The sequence below is a fragment of the Colletotrichum fructicola genome, assembly GCF_000319635.2.
Source record: "Colletotrichum fructicola Nara gc5 chromosome Unknown KSG_Nara_v1_contig11, whole genome shotgun sequence".
Lineage (NCBI taxonomy): Eukaryota > Fungi > Ascomycota > Sordariomycetes > Glomerellales > Glomerellaceae > Colletotrichum > Colletotrichum fructicola.
Genome location: NW_027094061.1, coordinates 938,682 through 956,500, shown reverse-complemented (window position 1 = coordinate 956,500; position 17,819 = coordinate 938,682). Strand labels below are relative to the sequence as shown.

At 52.6% G+C, this 17,819-nt stretch overlaps 4 protein-coding genes across 4 annotated transcripts; 3 read left to right on the top strand and 1 right to left on the bottom strand.

Annotated features, from left to right (window-relative positions):
- Positions 1-1,687: 1,687 nt before the first annotated feature.
- Positions 1,688-2,995, top strand: CGGC5_v016815 (uncharacterized protein; the record flags this gene model as incomplete). Its single annotated transcript, XM_032027935.1, has 2 exons — positions 1,688-1,838; positions 1,905-2,995. The coding sequence occupies 2 exons, from the start codon at positions 1,688-1,690 to the stop codon at positions 2,993-2,995; spliced, it is 1,242 nt and encodes a 413-aa protein (XP_031875744.1).
- Positions 2,996-5,776: 2,781 nt separating this feature from the next.
- CGGC5_v016814 (uncharacterized protein) lies at positions 5,777-6,496 on the bottom strand (the record flags this gene model as incomplete). The annotated part of the gene is made up of 1 exon (XM_066153585.1): positions 5,777-6,496. One exon carries the CDS (start codon positions 6,494-6,496, stop codon positions 5,777-5,779), a length of 720 nt encoding a protein of 239 aa, XP_066006806.1.
- Positions 6,497-9,728: 3,232 nt separating this feature from the next.
- On the top strand, positions 9,729-10,525 carry CGGC5_v016813 (uncharacterized protein; the record flags this gene model as incomplete). Its single annotated transcript, XM_066153584.1, has 2 exons — positions 9,729-9,915; positions 9,984-10,525. 2 exons carry the CDS (start codon positions 9,729-9,731, stop codon positions 10,523-10,525), a joined length of 729 nt encoding a protein of 242 aa, XP_066006808.1.
- A 1,581-nt stretch (positions 10,526-12,106) lies between these two features.
- CGGC5_v016812 (uncharacterized protein) lies at positions 12,107-13,135 on the top strand (the record flags this gene model as incomplete). Its single annotated transcript, XM_066153583.1, has 3 exons — positions 12,107-12,595; positions 12,684-12,783; positions 12,858-13,135. 3 exons carry the CDS (start codon positions 12,107-12,109, stop codon positions 13,133-13,135), a joined length of 867 nt encoding a protein of 288 aa, XP_066006809.1.
- Between the last annotated feature and the right edge of the window lie 4,684 nt (positions 13,136-17,819).

Here is a 17,819-nt window from a genome sequence, read left to right as displayed (position 1 = left end):
CGTCCTAAGGCTGAAACCCGTTAGTATCAAGACAGTCTAAGCAAGATTCGGCACGCCGTAATAAGTGTGGTGTGTGGTGGACGGCCATGGGATGGATGGACCTCATGCTCTGTTTAGTAGCAATGTACTAGGTAATCAATGAAGTACAATAGACAATGATGGCGTTCCTGTAAAGATCTCGTTGCCCTCTAAACAGCGGCTCATGCTATGCCCAACTAGCATGGTTGGCGTTCGGGGATATGTCAAGTAGAAACAGTATAGTTCCTACCAATTAGACGTTAGTCGCGCTATGTTGCTGCCGGACGTCGAGCTCGCTCGGTCTTTTTCTTGAAAGCCGTCGCCCAGGTGGCTCACGGAATCGGCGACGGACCTGCGGCAAGCCGTGGATGCCGGCGATGTCAGTTTCTTGTCGTGTCGTGGTGACCTAAAATTAGCTCTCTGTGAGGTCGAGAGACGAGTGGGGGATTTTGTTGGAGGGTTGACCAAGCAGAAAATCCCCCAGCGTTGACTCGTACACGTTTGAGCATGTGCGCCTCGATGACGGTTGCGGTACGTACGAAATCTGGTTACCATAGTATGTACGTAATAATACAATAGGTATCCGGGTGAGGCATCCGAATCCAAGACGAGGCAACACGGGTAGGCTTGCGCCAAGAACACAGCGTCAGTTGACAAATGACGGCTGTCTGGGTCGACCGAGGGCGAAGGCAGGCAGGTCGGATCCTAGTGAATCGCCGAGCATATTTATATATACGCTAATCTTAATCTCAATCTACCAGCCGTCAAGCGGTGTTCATCATAGATCGTCAGACAATGGTTGATAGATGTGGTAACCGTCTCTCGATCCAGCATCGTACCGAGTGCTCATGCAACAGTTCAACGAGGGACGGGAGACGCAACTTTCTTACGGCAGGCCAGCAGACAGTGTACAGATGACCGCGAGGCCCCGAGCAGTAGCCGCTGACCTGGTAGCTCAAACGCGCGGTTGTCCAGCTTGCCTGCGGACTGTCCGAAGCCGTTTGTTTAAAGACTCGAGACTTCTGACGAATAATCTTCCGCCGCAGGCACCGGAACCGAAGGAGACAGGGAACAAAAAACACCTTGGTCGGCAAAGTAGACTTCACTTCCCCCCTACCCTGACCCCTTGTCTTTCTAACTGCGGTAGTGTCCCTTGCTGACTGCCTCACCTGCGGCTACCTCGGCCCCACTCCATTCAGATCACGACTAGGGTTATAACGTAATTTTGGTGCCCAGACAATGCCATGCCATCGCCTAAATGGCGTTTAATTGACCCCAACTTCGATCGCGCCGCGCTGTGAAGGCCCCCAATCCTTTCCTTTTCCTTTCCCTCTGTTTCTCTGTTCCTCCCCCCTTGGAGTTTTTTTTAGTTTTTTTTTTTTTTTTTTTTTTTCCTTTTTTTTGTCTTTCTTTTGTCTTTGACCGGGTTTAGTGGATACGTGCCCTTGCTAAGGTTCGAATGGCACTACCGGTTATTTATAGCCCCGCAATTAATTTTTGGATGGAAGCCAACCTGCGACGGTTCCCGGTCATTGTGTAACTGGGCCAGTACGGCGAAGATGGCCTCTCGCTGGTCATATATTCGACGTTACACAGAGTAAAACAAAGGCCTCTGCGTGAGGTAGCTGTGCAGGAAAGAGCTACAGCATCGTGGCGCCATACGTCAACAATGACTTTCAGCGCGCTAGTTGCATCTTTGACGTTGATGGGGAGTAGTCTTTCGTTCCTGACGACGTTTGGCGCATTGATCTCCATCGGTCTCCACCGCACCCGGCGCCGGTCTTTGCGCCACATCCTCATTCTCAACCTCATGGTGGCCGGTAATGTGGTTCCCGTCAAGATTGTTCCGAGAGGACGAGAGGGCTAACGGCTTCCGAATAAAAAAGAATTCATTAACTCAGTCAATAACACCGTCTCGGGGATTATATATATCAGAGACCAAGGGTTGCGACGCGGAACAGCATGTGTCCTGAACAGCGTGATTGGTCAACTGTCGGTGCAAGCGTCTGATTTTTCCATCCTCGCCATCGCTATTGCCACACTTCTGGTAGTAAAACAAAAAACGTCCATGGCGGAGGGGACGTTCCTCGAGAGGGTCTCCATCTGCTTCTGCGTGTGGCTCGTCCCTATTGCTACCAGCGTTGCGGCGGCTGGGATCGGCGTCGTGGGGCCCGTCAGCGGGAACTGGTGCTGGATAACGTGGGACAGACCCGATCTTCGATTTGCCCTCACGTACGTTTGGCGTCTGTGGATCATGTTCGCCACCGTTTCCATCTACGCTTACGTCTGGTGGTACCTCGGCCAACGCCTTCGCCCCGCTGCAATGGCGCCGGCTTCCTTGGGCTGGACCGGAAGCTCGACGAGCACTGCCGCTCCGTTGACAGCACGCCACACGACGGTGAGTCGATTGGACGTGGGTTGGCCACGGCCGCAAGTCGCGCCTATGGGTGGACGACACCCTCCACGGACCGCACAGCCGCCGGGATACGACCTTCCCCCGCTGGCGACGGACGCCACAGCGTTTCCTGTTACGAGGTGTTTAACATCAGACAGCAGTAGCAGAAGCATGCCATCGCGGTGTAATCCTCAACCATGGGGAGATGATTACCTGGCGGACTCCCGACCGAGCTCTAGCCGAGACGTCGGCGCGAGTGATAAAGTAACGCTGCCGAATCTCACCGCTGCGGCGACAGCTCATCATTCGATTGACGAGCAGACCCGGAGATTGGAGCGGCGCATCAAGCGCATGATGCTTCTCAACTCGTATCCCATCTTGTACATCCTGCTCTGGATCCCCGCCCTTGTGAACAGAGTGATGGAAGCGTCTGGGGTCGAATCGCATGGTTTGCTGCTAGCGGCTCTGCAGAGCTCGAGCCAGTTCATCGGCTTCGCTAACGCGGTCACGTACTGCCTCCATGAAAGCTTGGAGCGAAGATCGAACGGGAATGCTGTTCGCTGGCTACCTCGAACGTCATGAGCCGAATGAAGCTGGTGTTCGTGCATCCACAGGGCTGGACAGCCCAGAACCCGGTCCTTTCCATCAAATTGCAGCAGGACGCCTTCGGAAACATGCTTTGTTATGCTTGACAACCATTAAGCTTTTGTACTCTACGCTGCTGGGCCCACGGAATAGTCAGTGTCTAAACTGCTTAGTAACATAGAGGTTGTTGGTTAATTAATAGACTGCTCTAGGCGGGAAACTGATCAGGTTCTTAGCCTCTGTAGTTGAAGCTTGCCTCTTGTGCTAATGATGATGATGGCACCTTCTGAGCACAGCGGACGCGTTAGGACGTGTATTTTAACACGTCGTTGGTAAGGAGTAGTAGGCGTACCCGTCTCGCGTCATAGCAGCGACCCCGGCATTCCCAGCTTAGCCATTCTGTTTCGTCGAGGTTCCCCATTCGTGTAGGGGTGGTCAGAGAGAGAAGAGATGGGCGGCGCGTAGGGTTTTGGCCAACAGTTGTACACATGTGGTTGGATGTACTCCAACGCCGAGCAAGTACCCGACCCTATATAGATGTGCCCCTGTCAATCGGACCACCCGAGACGTAGGATCAAAGTCTTTCCATGTTCGACGGCGTCCCGTACTGCTTTTCGATACGGTGCGACTGCCCTACGTGCCGAACTCAGTCATTAAGCATTTACTACCTAACAACTTAACTATCACATCCTCTGTCAAAGAGCCCCCGTGATGACTACTCCGAGCATCATCACTATCTTGTGCATGTAGGCTGCAGCCCTTGCTGAGAGCGCCAGACCTTGTCAACAACAGATACTCAGGTCGATTGCAGAGTACGTATAGAGGGGAAGGGGTTTGGTCTGATCATGGACGGTTTGATCTTGGAATCGTAAGGCACTTAGTTGGGTAGAAAGTAAAGAAACCGAAGAGACAGAAGCTGGCTTTGATATTGCTGTTGCAATCTCTACGGCTCCCGGTAGCCCGCTAGAGGCTGGTAAAGCCCCATAAAACGACGGAGGGCCTTCTTTATCAGGTGTCCAATGTGTGCGTGAAACACCACCCACCTCCCCTGCTGATGACGCGCCTAGAGCGGATGCGGCTGACTCAGCCGATCAGGGGACGCGGATCTCTCCGGCCCGTCCACGCCTACTCATAATATGCGGGATCTCTCACCACATCTACGACTTCAACGGTACAGTGCATCTCCGCCCAAGGTGCTGACCGACAGTTGTCCTGGACCAACAGAAAGTACAGAGGTTTTAAGATAGTACTACGCAGTCGGCCACACTGCTTTATCTCTCACCTACTAGTAGCTGTTTACTTATCTCTCTACTATCGGATTGCTAGCGCTGTTGGTGGGATTATGCAATATACCTTATGTTATCGAGCTGCGTGTTGTTTCCAATGACATCGACACCTTGCATGCGCCTTTCCGACGTGTTTTTAACACCCGATAGACCTGATAACCTGCTTTGCCTCGGGGAAAGCATGAAGCTGCCCCGGCTTGACGGCCGTGGCTTATGAGTATCGGCGCCTGTTTCAAGGTTAGGTATCGACACTAGTACAAGCCACGAGCAGGTCAGGGCGTGCAACTGTGGTGTTATGAGGCGAAAGCTGTTGTGATAATCGACCCCTCATCATCATTCCTAGTCGTACACTTTATAGCTATGAGTCTATGGGAACTAAGCGCAGCGGTCGTTACGTCGCATGGTCTATAGTGGAGGGTCGAAGGTAGCTACGCCACAGGGAAGGGCTGACGATCACCACGCATCCCCAGGGAGTGTCCTGGAGCCACCGCGGCAGCTGATCCTGAGATATGTACTAGTAAGGAGAGACGATCCTGGCATGACATACCCATCCGTCGCTGTTTCGGGTCAGGCGTGGTGACAGCCTCAAGAAGAGTGGCCTGAAATTCAACCAAGTGGATGAGAGAGCAGGGCCCACGAGATTATTGGTTATGATGAGTCAGTACAACATGGTTCACGGTTGGTTCCTCAACCAATGACTTCTTAAGGCCGCCTCGTCCGATCTTTACATTCCTTCCCCGCTGTACCGTCGGGAACTCTCACAGGTAGCTTCATTCAGCAGTTTCCCCTGCGCCGACCCTATCCTTCGTGGCTCTGCTGGCTCTGTGATACGCCACGAACGCTCCACGCTCGTTCCGTCAACAAATCATCATCGCACTGTGAATGATTTTTCTCCTGTTTTCTTCTTGTTTCTCCTTTTTCTAAGGGAGCTCTTTGGCTTCTTCATATGTTCGACGGCTAGATGTCTCCGCTTAGCTTCGATATAATAGGACTTCTTCGCCTGGTACGGGCCCCCGCAATGATTAGGATAGTTTCGCTATTCGGGCCGCGTAAGTTTTATCAACGAAGGTTTTTTTGGCAAGTCCTATGGAAGTCAAGAAAGAATCTTGTTGTATGTATATTTAACCATAAATCCTATGTATGTATCTTTAGAAGGATTCTGAATATTACTAAATATCTCGATTCGGCCGACCGAAAACACTTATAGGACGCCCGCCCTCATCACCCGCCCCCGCCGACCACTGGACCTCTACCCCGATTCATGCATCAAGGGACATAGCTAAGGTACTTTTACCACACAAAACACTATTTCCACACACTGGTGGTAGGGTCTCTGAATCACTTTGGGCTCGGACAAGAACATGACTATCCGGGCAACGGCCGTTCCGTTCATCTGAGCATGCCCAGTCAACCCTATACTCCCTCCGCCGCCCACGATGCAGCCGAGACCGCCCATTAAAGACAACCACAGACCTGGCTGGTCCCTTCTGCCTTAGTAGTGGAAGCCCTGACCGTTGCAGTAAGGGATGGGGTAGACGGTGCTGTTGCAAAGTCGGATGACGCCTTTGACGAAATCGAGATTGCCGAAGCTTTGGTCAGTGTAGGTGTCAGAAGTGAACGGCGTACTGATCGGGCGATGACTGCAGCCGGTGAGCAGACGCCCGGTGACACGGCGGACGAGCGGCTGCGATACGACGAGGCCATGCTGGCCTTCGGGGACGGTGAAGCTGAGTGTCTGGCTGTCGGAAGTCGTCCACCGCTGGGCGTAGTTGACTGAGAGAGACATGCCTAGGGCCACTTTTGCGAAAGCAACGTTGGCGGTTGAGCTAACACTGACTGAATTCCCAACGGAGTAGCCTTTGGCCACAGAGGCGGTGGCAGTGCCACCATGGGAGCTCAGTATGGGCGAGATGGCGACATCCCAGTTGAGGAACTCCTCGTCGGACTCGACCTGGACCTCCGTGCTCCTTCCGCAGTCGCGACGGGCGACGCTGTCCCCGGCAGTAGATGGCACGGTCATCTGGACAGTTCTGGGCGCAACACGCGCAAGTAGAGCGTCGTACTCTGCCGTCTTGAGAATTCTGTGGGAACCATCCTCGTTCACAGCGACGACGTCATCGAAGCGCAGAGGGTAAGGGGCAGGCTGGGAGACAGCAACAGCGGCAGCAGCACTGAGTAGGCCAAGTGCAGTGATGAAGAACGACCGTCTCATCTTGGATGACATGTCGACAACGAACGCGTAGTGTATCGATGGGTGGACGATAGAGAGTGATGGGGGCGGGAAGATGTCAGCTAGTCGTGGACTAGATGAGGGAAACGAGCGTACAGCGCAGGGCGCAGAGTGGTGAGGAGGCTAGATGTTCTCGAAACGGGACTGGGCGGCTGCGGTCGTTCATATATACTTTCGGACGTTGTGTTGCTAGCATCGCTTACTCCATCGACGCTTAAGGTAAGGCAGTGTAATGAGACCTGTTTAGTACCAGTATGAAGTGGCTGCTTCGGTAAGGTACTGCGTAGACGATCTCATGCCGGGGCACAGACGGCACCCAGGTCCAGAATGGCGGCGGCGGCGGGGCGGGGCGACATAACGAGGCCCGCGAGCCAGAGGGGCCTCACTAGGGTTCATACGGCCCGACGACAGATTTCGTTGAACCCGGTGAACGAAACCTTTCGAGGGAAGAAAGCCTTCTGACAGGGAAGGTTCAAGATGGGTTTGCTTTCCCTTTTCCCCTTTCCCCTTCCACCTTTCCCCTTTCCCTTCTTCTTTTCTTTCCTTTTCTGTCCTTTCCTTTTCTTTTCATCTTTTCTACTTCAGCAGGGGCATGATAAAAAAAAAAATCAAAAGTAAAAAAATGGACCAGGTGGACGAAGCCTGACACGCGGACGGTTGGAAACGACAGGCGCGACGCGCATGACGGCCCTCGCGGACTGCCGGACGTAGTCTGGATGACTTTCGGGGCTGCCGAGGCCCTGCGAAGACCTGCCCGGCGGCTGCAAGAATCACATTTGAGATTCTAGAGTACGGGAAAATAAGACGGGGTTTCTGCAGAAGAATGTGCAGAAGTTCTGCTCGGTGACAGGGGCACTCCGCCCGAACACCAGTGTAGTGACTTGTCCTAACGAGTGCCGTTGACCGGCTGTGGGGCTCGGAGCCCCACTGCCCATGACCTGCAAGGATATACCTTCTCGGCGTCGCATCTTGAACCTAGACAACGGGCAAGACGGCGATATGTGGGCATGTAATCAGACAGGTATGAGCTCCTCAGATGTCAAGGACCGAAAAACAAGCCACCCGTCGGCTCAACGTGGCTCCACAACGGCGAACCGGGTTTAATAACGGATGGAAGTGAGGAGTCCGCGACACGAAAGACGGACATAGGAGGACGCAAATAAGCTTCGCTGTGCCCAGCGGCGACTCCGGCCATCTGGTAAAGAAACGACGTGCACCCAGCGGCCCATAGCTGGTACGTCTAGTGGATGCGGTAGGCAAACACCACGAGCCAGCTGAAGCCAGATAGATCATGGATGCACATCCCTTGGTGATTTAACACGCCACCGTGCTAGTTGTCGGAAAAACCATCCCCTACTACCGGGCTGTGGATATAAGACTGGATGGGTCACCTCATACTGTCATGATCGAGGCTCCCGCTAGCCCTCCTCTCTACTCACACTTGTCACAGGTGCCTCTCCACTTCTGCATTGCTGCTTTATGTAGCCTATGCGCCGGGCATAGCGTTTTTATCGTCCTACACAAACGGTCAGATTCCACTTGTTGTTTCCCACGGTGCAACGGTAGTAGCGGAGCATCGAACCTTTCTGTGTGACGATGCAGCTGTGTTTCTTGCAGGCCGCTGTCGGCCTAGCCCTCCTATCTGTCGCGTAAGTCGCGTAAGTCCCAGGCGTCTCTAGCCATTCCACCTAGACTGTCTCACCTAACGTCCCCAATGTTCTGCCGACCTTCACGATAGCTGCGCGTGTCACAATGGCGGCGGTCCCAACCTACGTATCACCGCGAAGGCATGCGGGCTATACGCTTCAAAGCAGCACCAGTGGGGCAAGGGCGAGTTCGACGCCTCCTCTGGACAGGTATGATCATCTCTGGCGACCCGATTGGACAACGGCCCTGACGCATCGACCAGTGTGTGAAGTCTACCGACAGCGACCAGATCGCAGGGAAAGAGTGGGAGGCTGCCTGCCGTGAGGTTGCTGGTACCGGCTTCGAGTGCGCTGACGGGCAAGGGCTGTATTGCAAAGCACCTCCTGATGAAGTTCGTGGGCGTTGCTGAGCGACTACTTGGGGAGAGATGGCATCTGTCAGACTAATGGCGCTTTTCTTTTTTTTTCTTTCTTCTTTTTTTGACTTCTCTCTCCGGCGTTTGGAGCGTTCGAGACATCCGTCTACTTGACGCAGAAGGCTGTAACTATCCCATCAACTACTGAGAGACGCCATGTCCATTAAACTTCTCCAAATACCCGCTGATCAACGTATGTAAGTCGCTGAAAAAGGATTGTCGATCTTTCCGAACAATAGCCAATTGCTACTACTCCACATCCTCATATACTAGCGTTATAACGTTAGTAAAAGACCAAAACCTTGAATGTAACGTGAGGGGCCGCTAATTAGTAAGTGTGAGATACGATAAGCGACAAGGCTGCCGAGAATGGCGTGAACACGTTCTAGCGCGGCGATAATGATGGGATTGGGGATGCATGGCTGCGTCGTATTCCGGTCATCACCGCCCTTGGCATCTGGGCCCGATGTTATGTTCGTGGGAGCCGGCCTCTGGTACCCGATCCCCGCCTAGTCGAACTTGTCAGAACCTTTGCCTAACTCCTAATCAGGAGAGTCCTCTCCCGGGTTCTTGCTAGACTAACAAAGCTCCGTTTTCCGGTTCTGGCTCCGACTAAGGCCGTTCCAGCCATCCGGTCAAAATCATCAGGACTCGGGGCGACCGTTCGTGCGCGTTACACCTCGTGCAGATTGACTTTAGAGAGGGGATGGAACGCAGGAGCCGATGACCAGGGTTCCCACCTGGTCCTTATACTCTCATGTACGGCGATTCCATGATGGAGCTGATAGCTAGCAATGTTATTAGCAGTTGACGGCAATGCCGAATGACCAAGGGTGAATGAGCGTAGACGGGCACCCCGAAGAAGGCTGAGCCGGGAACAGCAGGGAGGTGGCCGTGGTGGATTATGGTATATAATGTGTTAGCTCTATCGCTGATACTATCTCCCCTATTTGGCTTCTTTACTACTGCTCTATTTGCTCCGAGATTGCCTGTTGTAATATTTTGACTTGGACGAGCCGACCTACACAGGTGGAGGTCAGATTTCCGTCTCACTCTCTCTCAGTCTCTCTCAGTCTCTCTCACTCTCTCACGGAGTACGTGACAAACAAACAAACCAATAAAAGATATACAGCTATCCAGCCAACAGAAAAGATGCAGTATTCCGTTTCTAACGTGTGGTCTGTTGCACTTTGGGGTGCGTTCGCTATCCACGCCGTCACGGCACAGAATGGGAAAGACCTCTTGCCGGGAGACAAGGACGTGTGGCAGGGTATGAAGGGCGTCGATGCCTGGCGCCTCCCCTCTGATACGGTCAAGACCGGAGGCAAAGACGGTTCAGGTCAGTAATAACTGCACGCCTCACTCGCTAGATCAGAGCCAGGAGCTTATGACTGACCAATAACCCAGTGACCCTCAAGGGCTCCAAAGATCGCGTGCGATGTGGTGTCGTCCCTTACGACAAAGACGGCAACGTTTGGATGATTCCGGCAAATGGCAACTTCGACCAGGTCGGCTACATCCTGCCTCGGGGCGGCTACGACTCACGCCATGATACCACGCTGGCTGATTGTGTGGTGCGAGAGGCGAAGGAGGAGGGCGGCCTCGTTATTGACGTCAAGTCTCTAGTCCCTCTTGGGCGCAGCAATCATGGGTCGGTGTACTGGTACAAAGGCAGCGTGACGAAGCATGTTAAGCCGACGGAGCCTCGGCCCCAGCCCCCGAAAGCGTTCAAGCTCAACGACGCGCGCAAGGAGATGCAGAAGCCGGCCGGCAACCCGAAGAAGAAGGCGGACATGCGGATGGCTCTCCATACCTCCGTCTCTGCGGACGACTCCAAGAATTATCGATCGACATTCAAGCCACTGGAGCGAGGTGGCCCGAGCAGACCGGCTGGCCCGAGCAGACCGGCTGGTGGCCAAGGCAGCCGCCAAACGAAGCCTACCCGGTGAAACCCAGAGCGAATCAATCAAAGGGCGCTCGCTCCATAAAAGGTAGTGATCGTAAAGGGGCGTCTAAAAGCATTGTTGGAATTGTCGAACCGACTCTTGAGGAATCTAGTGCGCCGCCTCAGTTTGAAAGTCAGATATGTGTTTCCGTGTGGCGCGAGAAAATGTGGCTGGTCATGGTGGAATAGAACCCGACGTAGAGCATTGTTTTCTTTTGTACGCCATTTGTATAGCTCGCAATTGCTTATGGTATTTGGGAAGGAATTGGATAAGGCAATATATTATTGGATAACAACAAGGATCACCAGGAGCAAAACAAGCGGCCATTGGTCAGTATGACCAGCGTAGTGATAGCTTTGATTACCCTCACTTCGTCTCTGTCTCTCATCTCTCGTCTTTTACCCGTCCTCTGTCTCTCTTGTCTCCTGATTTCGTTCCGGCTCCCAAGCCATCCACGACCTCTGAAAGGTGTTAACATAAAGCCTGAGGTATGCTGTGAAGCCGACTAATATCTCCTAGCCAAATGCATGAATCACACGTTTTGCGTCACTCATCATATAGGCGCGTTGGGTTTCACGATATGCGTTGGTTGGGGAAAAGAGATCGTGATATGTGGGGTTGGTTGTTGTGGCTCAACTTCGGTGTCTGTGAAAAAGCTGGAATCGAGCCCCTTCCGGCCGGCGCGGAGACGACTGCTGGGGTAACGGCGGTGTCAAGTCTCCGATCGAGGCTCCAGCCACGGGGTTCCCGAGGGCAACGGATGAGATTGCACTAGGCCCGCCCGACTTACCGACCCTCCGCACCCGCCCCCCCCCCTAACAACCCACCTCCGCATTAATTAGATTTTTGTTCCTTCCATCTGTTGCCTCTGCCGAGTGGGACCCTTTAGATTCTGCGACACTATATTTAGCGCATACCAGGTCTCCGGCTTCAACGAAGGTAGAACGTTGCGATGCTGGTGCTAGTTGACGTCCAAGCTCGTCACCTCGTAATTAGCTTACCTTTGGCCTAATCGGATATAAGTACTCCCTTGCGCCCTGACTTCGGGGTTCCCGACACGCAGGGTCTAGCAAACCGTTGACTATACACTCATTGTCTGTGGCTCCGATATCCTTCCCCGAGAGTTCGGTGCCGCCGTCTGGGAGTCCTCCGCCTAGCCTGCAGGAACATGTCAATTTCCTCGCAGGGCAACGTAGACCAGGCTTGCGGCTTGTTGCGGCTTTCACTCTTTCAATCCGTCTGAACCACCCGAAACCACCTTACACGGCTCGGAGAAGCCCTCGCAGCGGATCCTTCTCAGTATTGAGGTAAGGCAGGATGTTGTCAGTTCTGTCGCCTGTTGGGGGATTTATCAGGAGGCCATCTTATCATTAGGATCTCGCATAGGGGCCTTGTCCGGCTATAAGTATTATTCGATCACCGCTTTCTGCTGCTGAAGTCCACCGGCCTCACGGCGTATTGCTCCTCACAAACATCGACTGTTTACCTCTGACCACAATAAGTACTGGGAACCGGGGCATCTGTCAACCCTAACAATCCTTTCACCTCCCCCCCCGACTGATCAAAGCTTCGATGTGGTCTGCCATGTCCCACGGCTGGACGGCCAGCTTCTCGGGCCTGCTTGTGCTGTTCACCATAGTTACAAGCGTCCTGGCTCAGGACCTTGGCATTAAGCTCGACAAAGGCGCCTATGAGAACGCCCAGCGCGTTATCTACTCGTCTAAACTCACGTTCACAGCAGACACTGCTACGCTCTTCACAGACGACCAACTCTACGGGCTTGCCAGTCTGGCCCACACGCAAATGCAGTCCAAGTTCCGGGCCGACGGTATCGATCAAAACCTTCAGCCCAGCATGATGGCAGCTATGGCTCTCGGGAAGGACATCTACCTATCCTCCAGTTTAAAGGGTGGCTGGTTCGTGTATAACAAGTTCGCCGATTCCCGTTCCAAACCGGAGGTCCGACTTGCTCTTGAGCGATGCCAGGCACAGCTACAAGCTTCTAAGAAAGTCCCCGTCAATAAGGAGCACCAGACCCGAGCGAGCTGTGCGGAAGTCTTCACAGTTCACCAGGTAAGTCCATCCTACTGCAGGTTAGCCACACCATGTCGAATGGTGGGTCTGCCGCTAGATGCTTACTATTACTAACACGCCGTTTCAGTATAACTTGGATGATGAGGTGTCGCAGGAGGCGCGGAGACGGCCCCCAGCCACGCGCATTGTGGCCTTTGGAAAAGCAGGCATAAGTGGCTCCCTAGGACGTGAGTATTACACCCGTCTCACATTCTGTGGTGGGCAGTGCAGTCGATATGGTGCTGATGAGATTGTGACATAGCACAAAATGCCTGCGGTGGTGGTGAATCTGTCAATGATAAGGGTCTGCTCACTTGGGGATGCAAGCAGTTCATGGCGAACGAAGGCATTACCGTGGCGCGGAAGCCGGCGAGAAATGCTAACTTGGGCCTTCCGAGGCCATTCCCCACATTCACGAAGAAGCAGATCAGCATAATCCCCGCTACCCGTCCGCGCCCTGCCCAAGGCAGCAGGCCAACTAGAGTGGGGCAGCCATCCCGGCCGACCCGACCTAGACAACCACCTACTCGGCCACACTAGCAGTCCCGTACGGATGGACCTATCGACCAAGTATGATGTTAGACTAGAGGAGGCTGTAACGGGCTCAGTGTACTACCGCCTGTAGACGATACGAGGAAGCGAGCCGTGTGGACATAGAGGTCACGGCATCAGTCGTGGTGGTGTATAGGTTAGAATATTTTCCGGCTCTTAGCCTGCACCGGTAGTCCGCTGTGAGACAGGATTAGGCATATACTAAACCTCTTGAAAAAGTGCGATAGCTGGTCTGGTTTATATAGGCAGACCGAGACTGTAACACACATTGATTCAGATAACGGAGTATCAGATAATACGAGGAAAATGAGCGAGCGGCGCAGGAATACCTACCCCCTCTTTCTGTGAGCTAGATGATGGTGTGGGAATTAAAACAGACCTAAAGGCAGCAAAGCATGCGGCTGTATCGGAGCTGGCTACCAGGAAATCGACAAGCACGCAATGGGTCGCAGAATAAAGACTGCTGCGAATAGTGTGTAGGCAAGTGACCGCTTCACCAAAGATGCTGGCGCGGCCAATGAGCAAGCCATGACAGGCGAAGAGGACGGCAAGCAGCTACTCCTGTCGGTAGCGCAGCAAAAACAAGGTCCTTATATATGGCTATCGGGATTGTATATAATACGTGGAAGAAATGCGGAAACGCAGGACAGGAAGACGACAGCGTAGAGATTATCACAAAGTTAATTACAAGGGACCTTCGCACGATGAAGAACGAGATAGGGACGGGCAATGGGCACATGGAGCTTCGTCCAAGAATAAAGATTCCAGGGAGATCAACGCAGCCCTTCCAAGAAGACACATACGTAAACTATGATACGGATTATCTCAGAAAGGAGCTATAGTCCTAGCGCAGCTACACATACCGGAAAGGGAAGGCTGAATTGGGACTTACACCAGAGTAGAGTATCTGCTTCATCGGAGTGTACCTAGGGACAAGCGGGAGAAACGGTGCGTTTTCTCTTTTTATTGCTAGACAGCACGGCAGTCCCGATTGATTCGCCAAAGGGAAACACGGAGACGGGACTCTAATTACATTCTCTGAGGAAAAAGGGGGCCTCCAACCCGAAGGACTAGTTGCCTTGTGTAGGCATTGTTAATTAAAACAAAAACCAGAGAATGAAGGGGGAAAGGAGAGGGAGAAAAAAAAAGAAAAAGAAAAAGAAAACTGGAAAAAAGAAAAAGGAGTGAAAAAAACACACGAAGGAGCTGGAAGCGTATATCAGCCCGCACTGAAACGGCGGTAAACAACTTATATCCATACACCAACTAACGACGAAAGCTTAGAGGAAGGACCTCGACATGGTCTGCTACTAGCCCTATAAGCAACAGCAACGCTGAGACGCTGCGAGGTAGGTAGTGATATATATATAGACACGGAGACAACACTAACAATAAGGCCTTTCAAGGGGCAGAACACAAAGATGTGAAAAGGATAGTGGAGACTATATCGATACTGGTCTAAGTCCTGAATGTCTTGGTCGGGACGCAGCTAACTAGGCGCGTATCTATATATGTGCGTGGAAAGATTCCTTCCATCTCATCCAGGATCCTTCAAGGTTCTCTTAACGTCTCGCGCTGCAGAAGCAACAGAAAATCCAGATGTGCGCTAGCTGGACGTCATTGCTCTTGCAACAAAGATTGCTCTGAATTACTCCTTACGCTTCACAACGCTCGGCGCTAGTGTATTGGAAATATAGTGATATGTAGCTTGGCGCTGCGAGCTAAAGCGGGCGGATGCAGCTTCTATAATGCTAGCAGGGCTGTATAAAAACCCACCAATTAACCTACACTAGCTCTCCTCTCCTTCTTAGCCCCATGGTCTGTCCCATATCTTTAATGCCTGAGACACGTCCCTGTTAGCGGCCCTATAAATGCTTCCCCCTCACTGGAGATTTACAGACGAAAGTAGCAGTTGAAGTATTTTGGGAGAGATTACATGATTCTATTGGCGAGTGAGAGGCGGGCACTAAAAGGGACATGTCTCAGTTATGGAGAAGATAGCCTGTCTTGTTCAGAGCGCATCGTACGACCCTCCTTAGTAGTCCTGCAGACGCGAGGGAGCCCCCCTCTTCTTATACATTTGTGGTGGCTTGCAGCGATAGCGAACACGCCCCGAGGTAGGCTATCCACGCTCTTGGGTTGATCAGCATGAATACCGATTCTGCTAGTAGTAGTATTCTATCCAGAATCCTGCTTATAACCGCTACGATATCTGAGGGCACTGCCTTTCTCTGCCTCTCTGCATTCTACTCCGTGGGCACTAGACTCCCTCATCTGTCTTGTCCTGCAGAGAGAGTTACCACCTGACTTTCTATCTTCCACGCCAACGGTTCCTACACCGCAATGACGGCGATGTGTCACCGTTGACCGAAAAGGCCTTGACCTTACCGCTCGTGGGCAGGCAGATAAACCTCCTGGTTACTACTACTGGTAGACTCACAAGATCCACTATAAGACACATATTTCACAACCATCTCAGAGCGATTGGGTTAGCGGTGGCCCATCCTAGCACAGTGTCCGCACGCCAGAGGGCTTGCGTACTGATCCGCCTTGGGTTTTGGGAGCCGCTGGCATGTAGATATCACTGCTGGGGGCGTGATCGCCACCAATTACATCATATCGGGGTACCGGGCCCTCTGCCGACATAGAATAGGCCTTCGGAAGCTAGTCAATCGCATGTCTGACCCTGACCACGAACACGAAAACAATTAGTTCATGGATCTCTGCATCGGTTCGCCGGTGGAGCCTGCGTTGGAACCATCCGCTTGCTGCCTGCTGGGGTCCGGCGCTCTAGCTATCGCATCAGCGTTGTTGTCCGGGTCATCTAAGTTATCCGGTATTTGACAGGAGGGTTTCGCATCCTCCTTAATACCCGGTCGTCGTCGCCTACTCCGTTGCGTTTCCGACGATAGTGATAAACGTCGAATCCAGCCATTGGAGAGTCTATTATGTCGCGCGACAAGATGGGTCGCGCTGATGCCACGTAGCAGTTGCGGAGAAGTATCGTCCGCAAAAGGAAACATCCATCTCCAAAGTTATTGCAACTGTTGTCTCTAGATCTGGCATCAGTGTTGGTCTGGGGGGATGACGCGACCTTGCCTTCTCTTGGAACCTCGCGTGAAGAACAAGGTCTCTATAGGGGGGTTGTTTAGCTAGCTGAATTGATGCAGGTTGATATGTAAGACTACGCTACATACCCTATTTAATTGCACGTCTATATGTACGTATATACATACATACGTATATACATACATACGTATATACATACATACGTATGAGTCTTAACAGTCTGCTGGCAGGCTCGGGCGTGGTTCTACGACGACAGGCAATGGCGTGAACAGGACGAGAAAGGGTCTCCGCAGCGACCAGGTCTCTGCCAATGATCGTTTAGGCTATGGCAGACACGTTGGGCAGGAGTCTGCGCTAACCGAAAGACTACTTGAAGGGTATCTTCTTCCAGTCTGAAACCAGTCCAAAATTGCTTTACAACCCTTTACAGCACTCACTATTACGACCAACCCAAATCTATCAGTTCATCACGCCGACTAGGCAGCCCACTCTTCTCTTTTTTCTTCTATCCCCCTTTTGCTATTTTTTCTTTTTTTGTTTCTGTGTTTTTTCCGTCTTGGGTTCCCTGAACGGGCTCATGAGTAAAACTCTCGTCCTATCTTCAATCGCTTCATTCATCGCGATGATCGTTATAGTTACGTTCTGTGTCAATGTCGGAACCATGAGACGTGTATGTAAGCTGCGCCTTCCGGTGCCGATGCAGCCTGATAGTCTCTTCAGAATAGGCCTTAAAACAGTTAGACATCATACAGACCGGGCCTAAAGCAGAACTGACATAACATAAAGCCAAGGTTAGATAGAAGCGAGCTCAGTGCGCAAGGCGCAAGTCTATATTCACAGAAACGTCGAAGAATGCCTGGCCGTCTATGTGTACGGCCAGAGACTACGGGGAGCGAAGGCATAGTAGTTGTTTTAGAAACGGCGCGGCGGCGATAGTCTATTGCGGATCAGTTAGGGCACTATGGACAGTGTGTGTGTTGATTGAGCTACAAACCACAGCTCTGTTAGTGCCTCTAGTCGTCTCACGGTTGTGGGTAGGAGAGCATCCGACTAATTTAGTACCTACGGTGCCCTGGCGCCATAAGGGCGTCCGCTTACAATCGATAACCCCGGATTTCGCGGGTCGATGATTCAAAGACGCTTCGAGCCACCAACCCGTACCCTTCGGCACTTTAACCACCTCGTTCCATCTAAGACGTCTGCTCCTATGGGTTGATTTGGCGGAGGAGGTGATTCCTTGTTTGGTGGCGGCCGCTGGACATACATACTAGGGGACGAGAAGTTACACAGCTTTTGCGATCGTCTAGACTGCGATTTCAACGCTGTGGGATGCTTCCTCCACAAGGAAGGTCCATGTCAAGGACAAGCTCACAGCCGCGATTTCGAGGCATACGGGCCTGCCCTGGATAGCATCTACCTTCGGGCGTTGACCTGAACTGACTCAAGCCGCGACGCTCACCACCCCCCTTATCATGTGAGATAGTGAGGCGGGCTCCAGATCGGATATAAATATACTACCTAGCCGCTGGCCCGGCTGCTTCCGCCGGAGGCCATGCCATGAGCTCCTGGAGGCGCGTCGCTAAGGTGATAGAGGTTGACGACC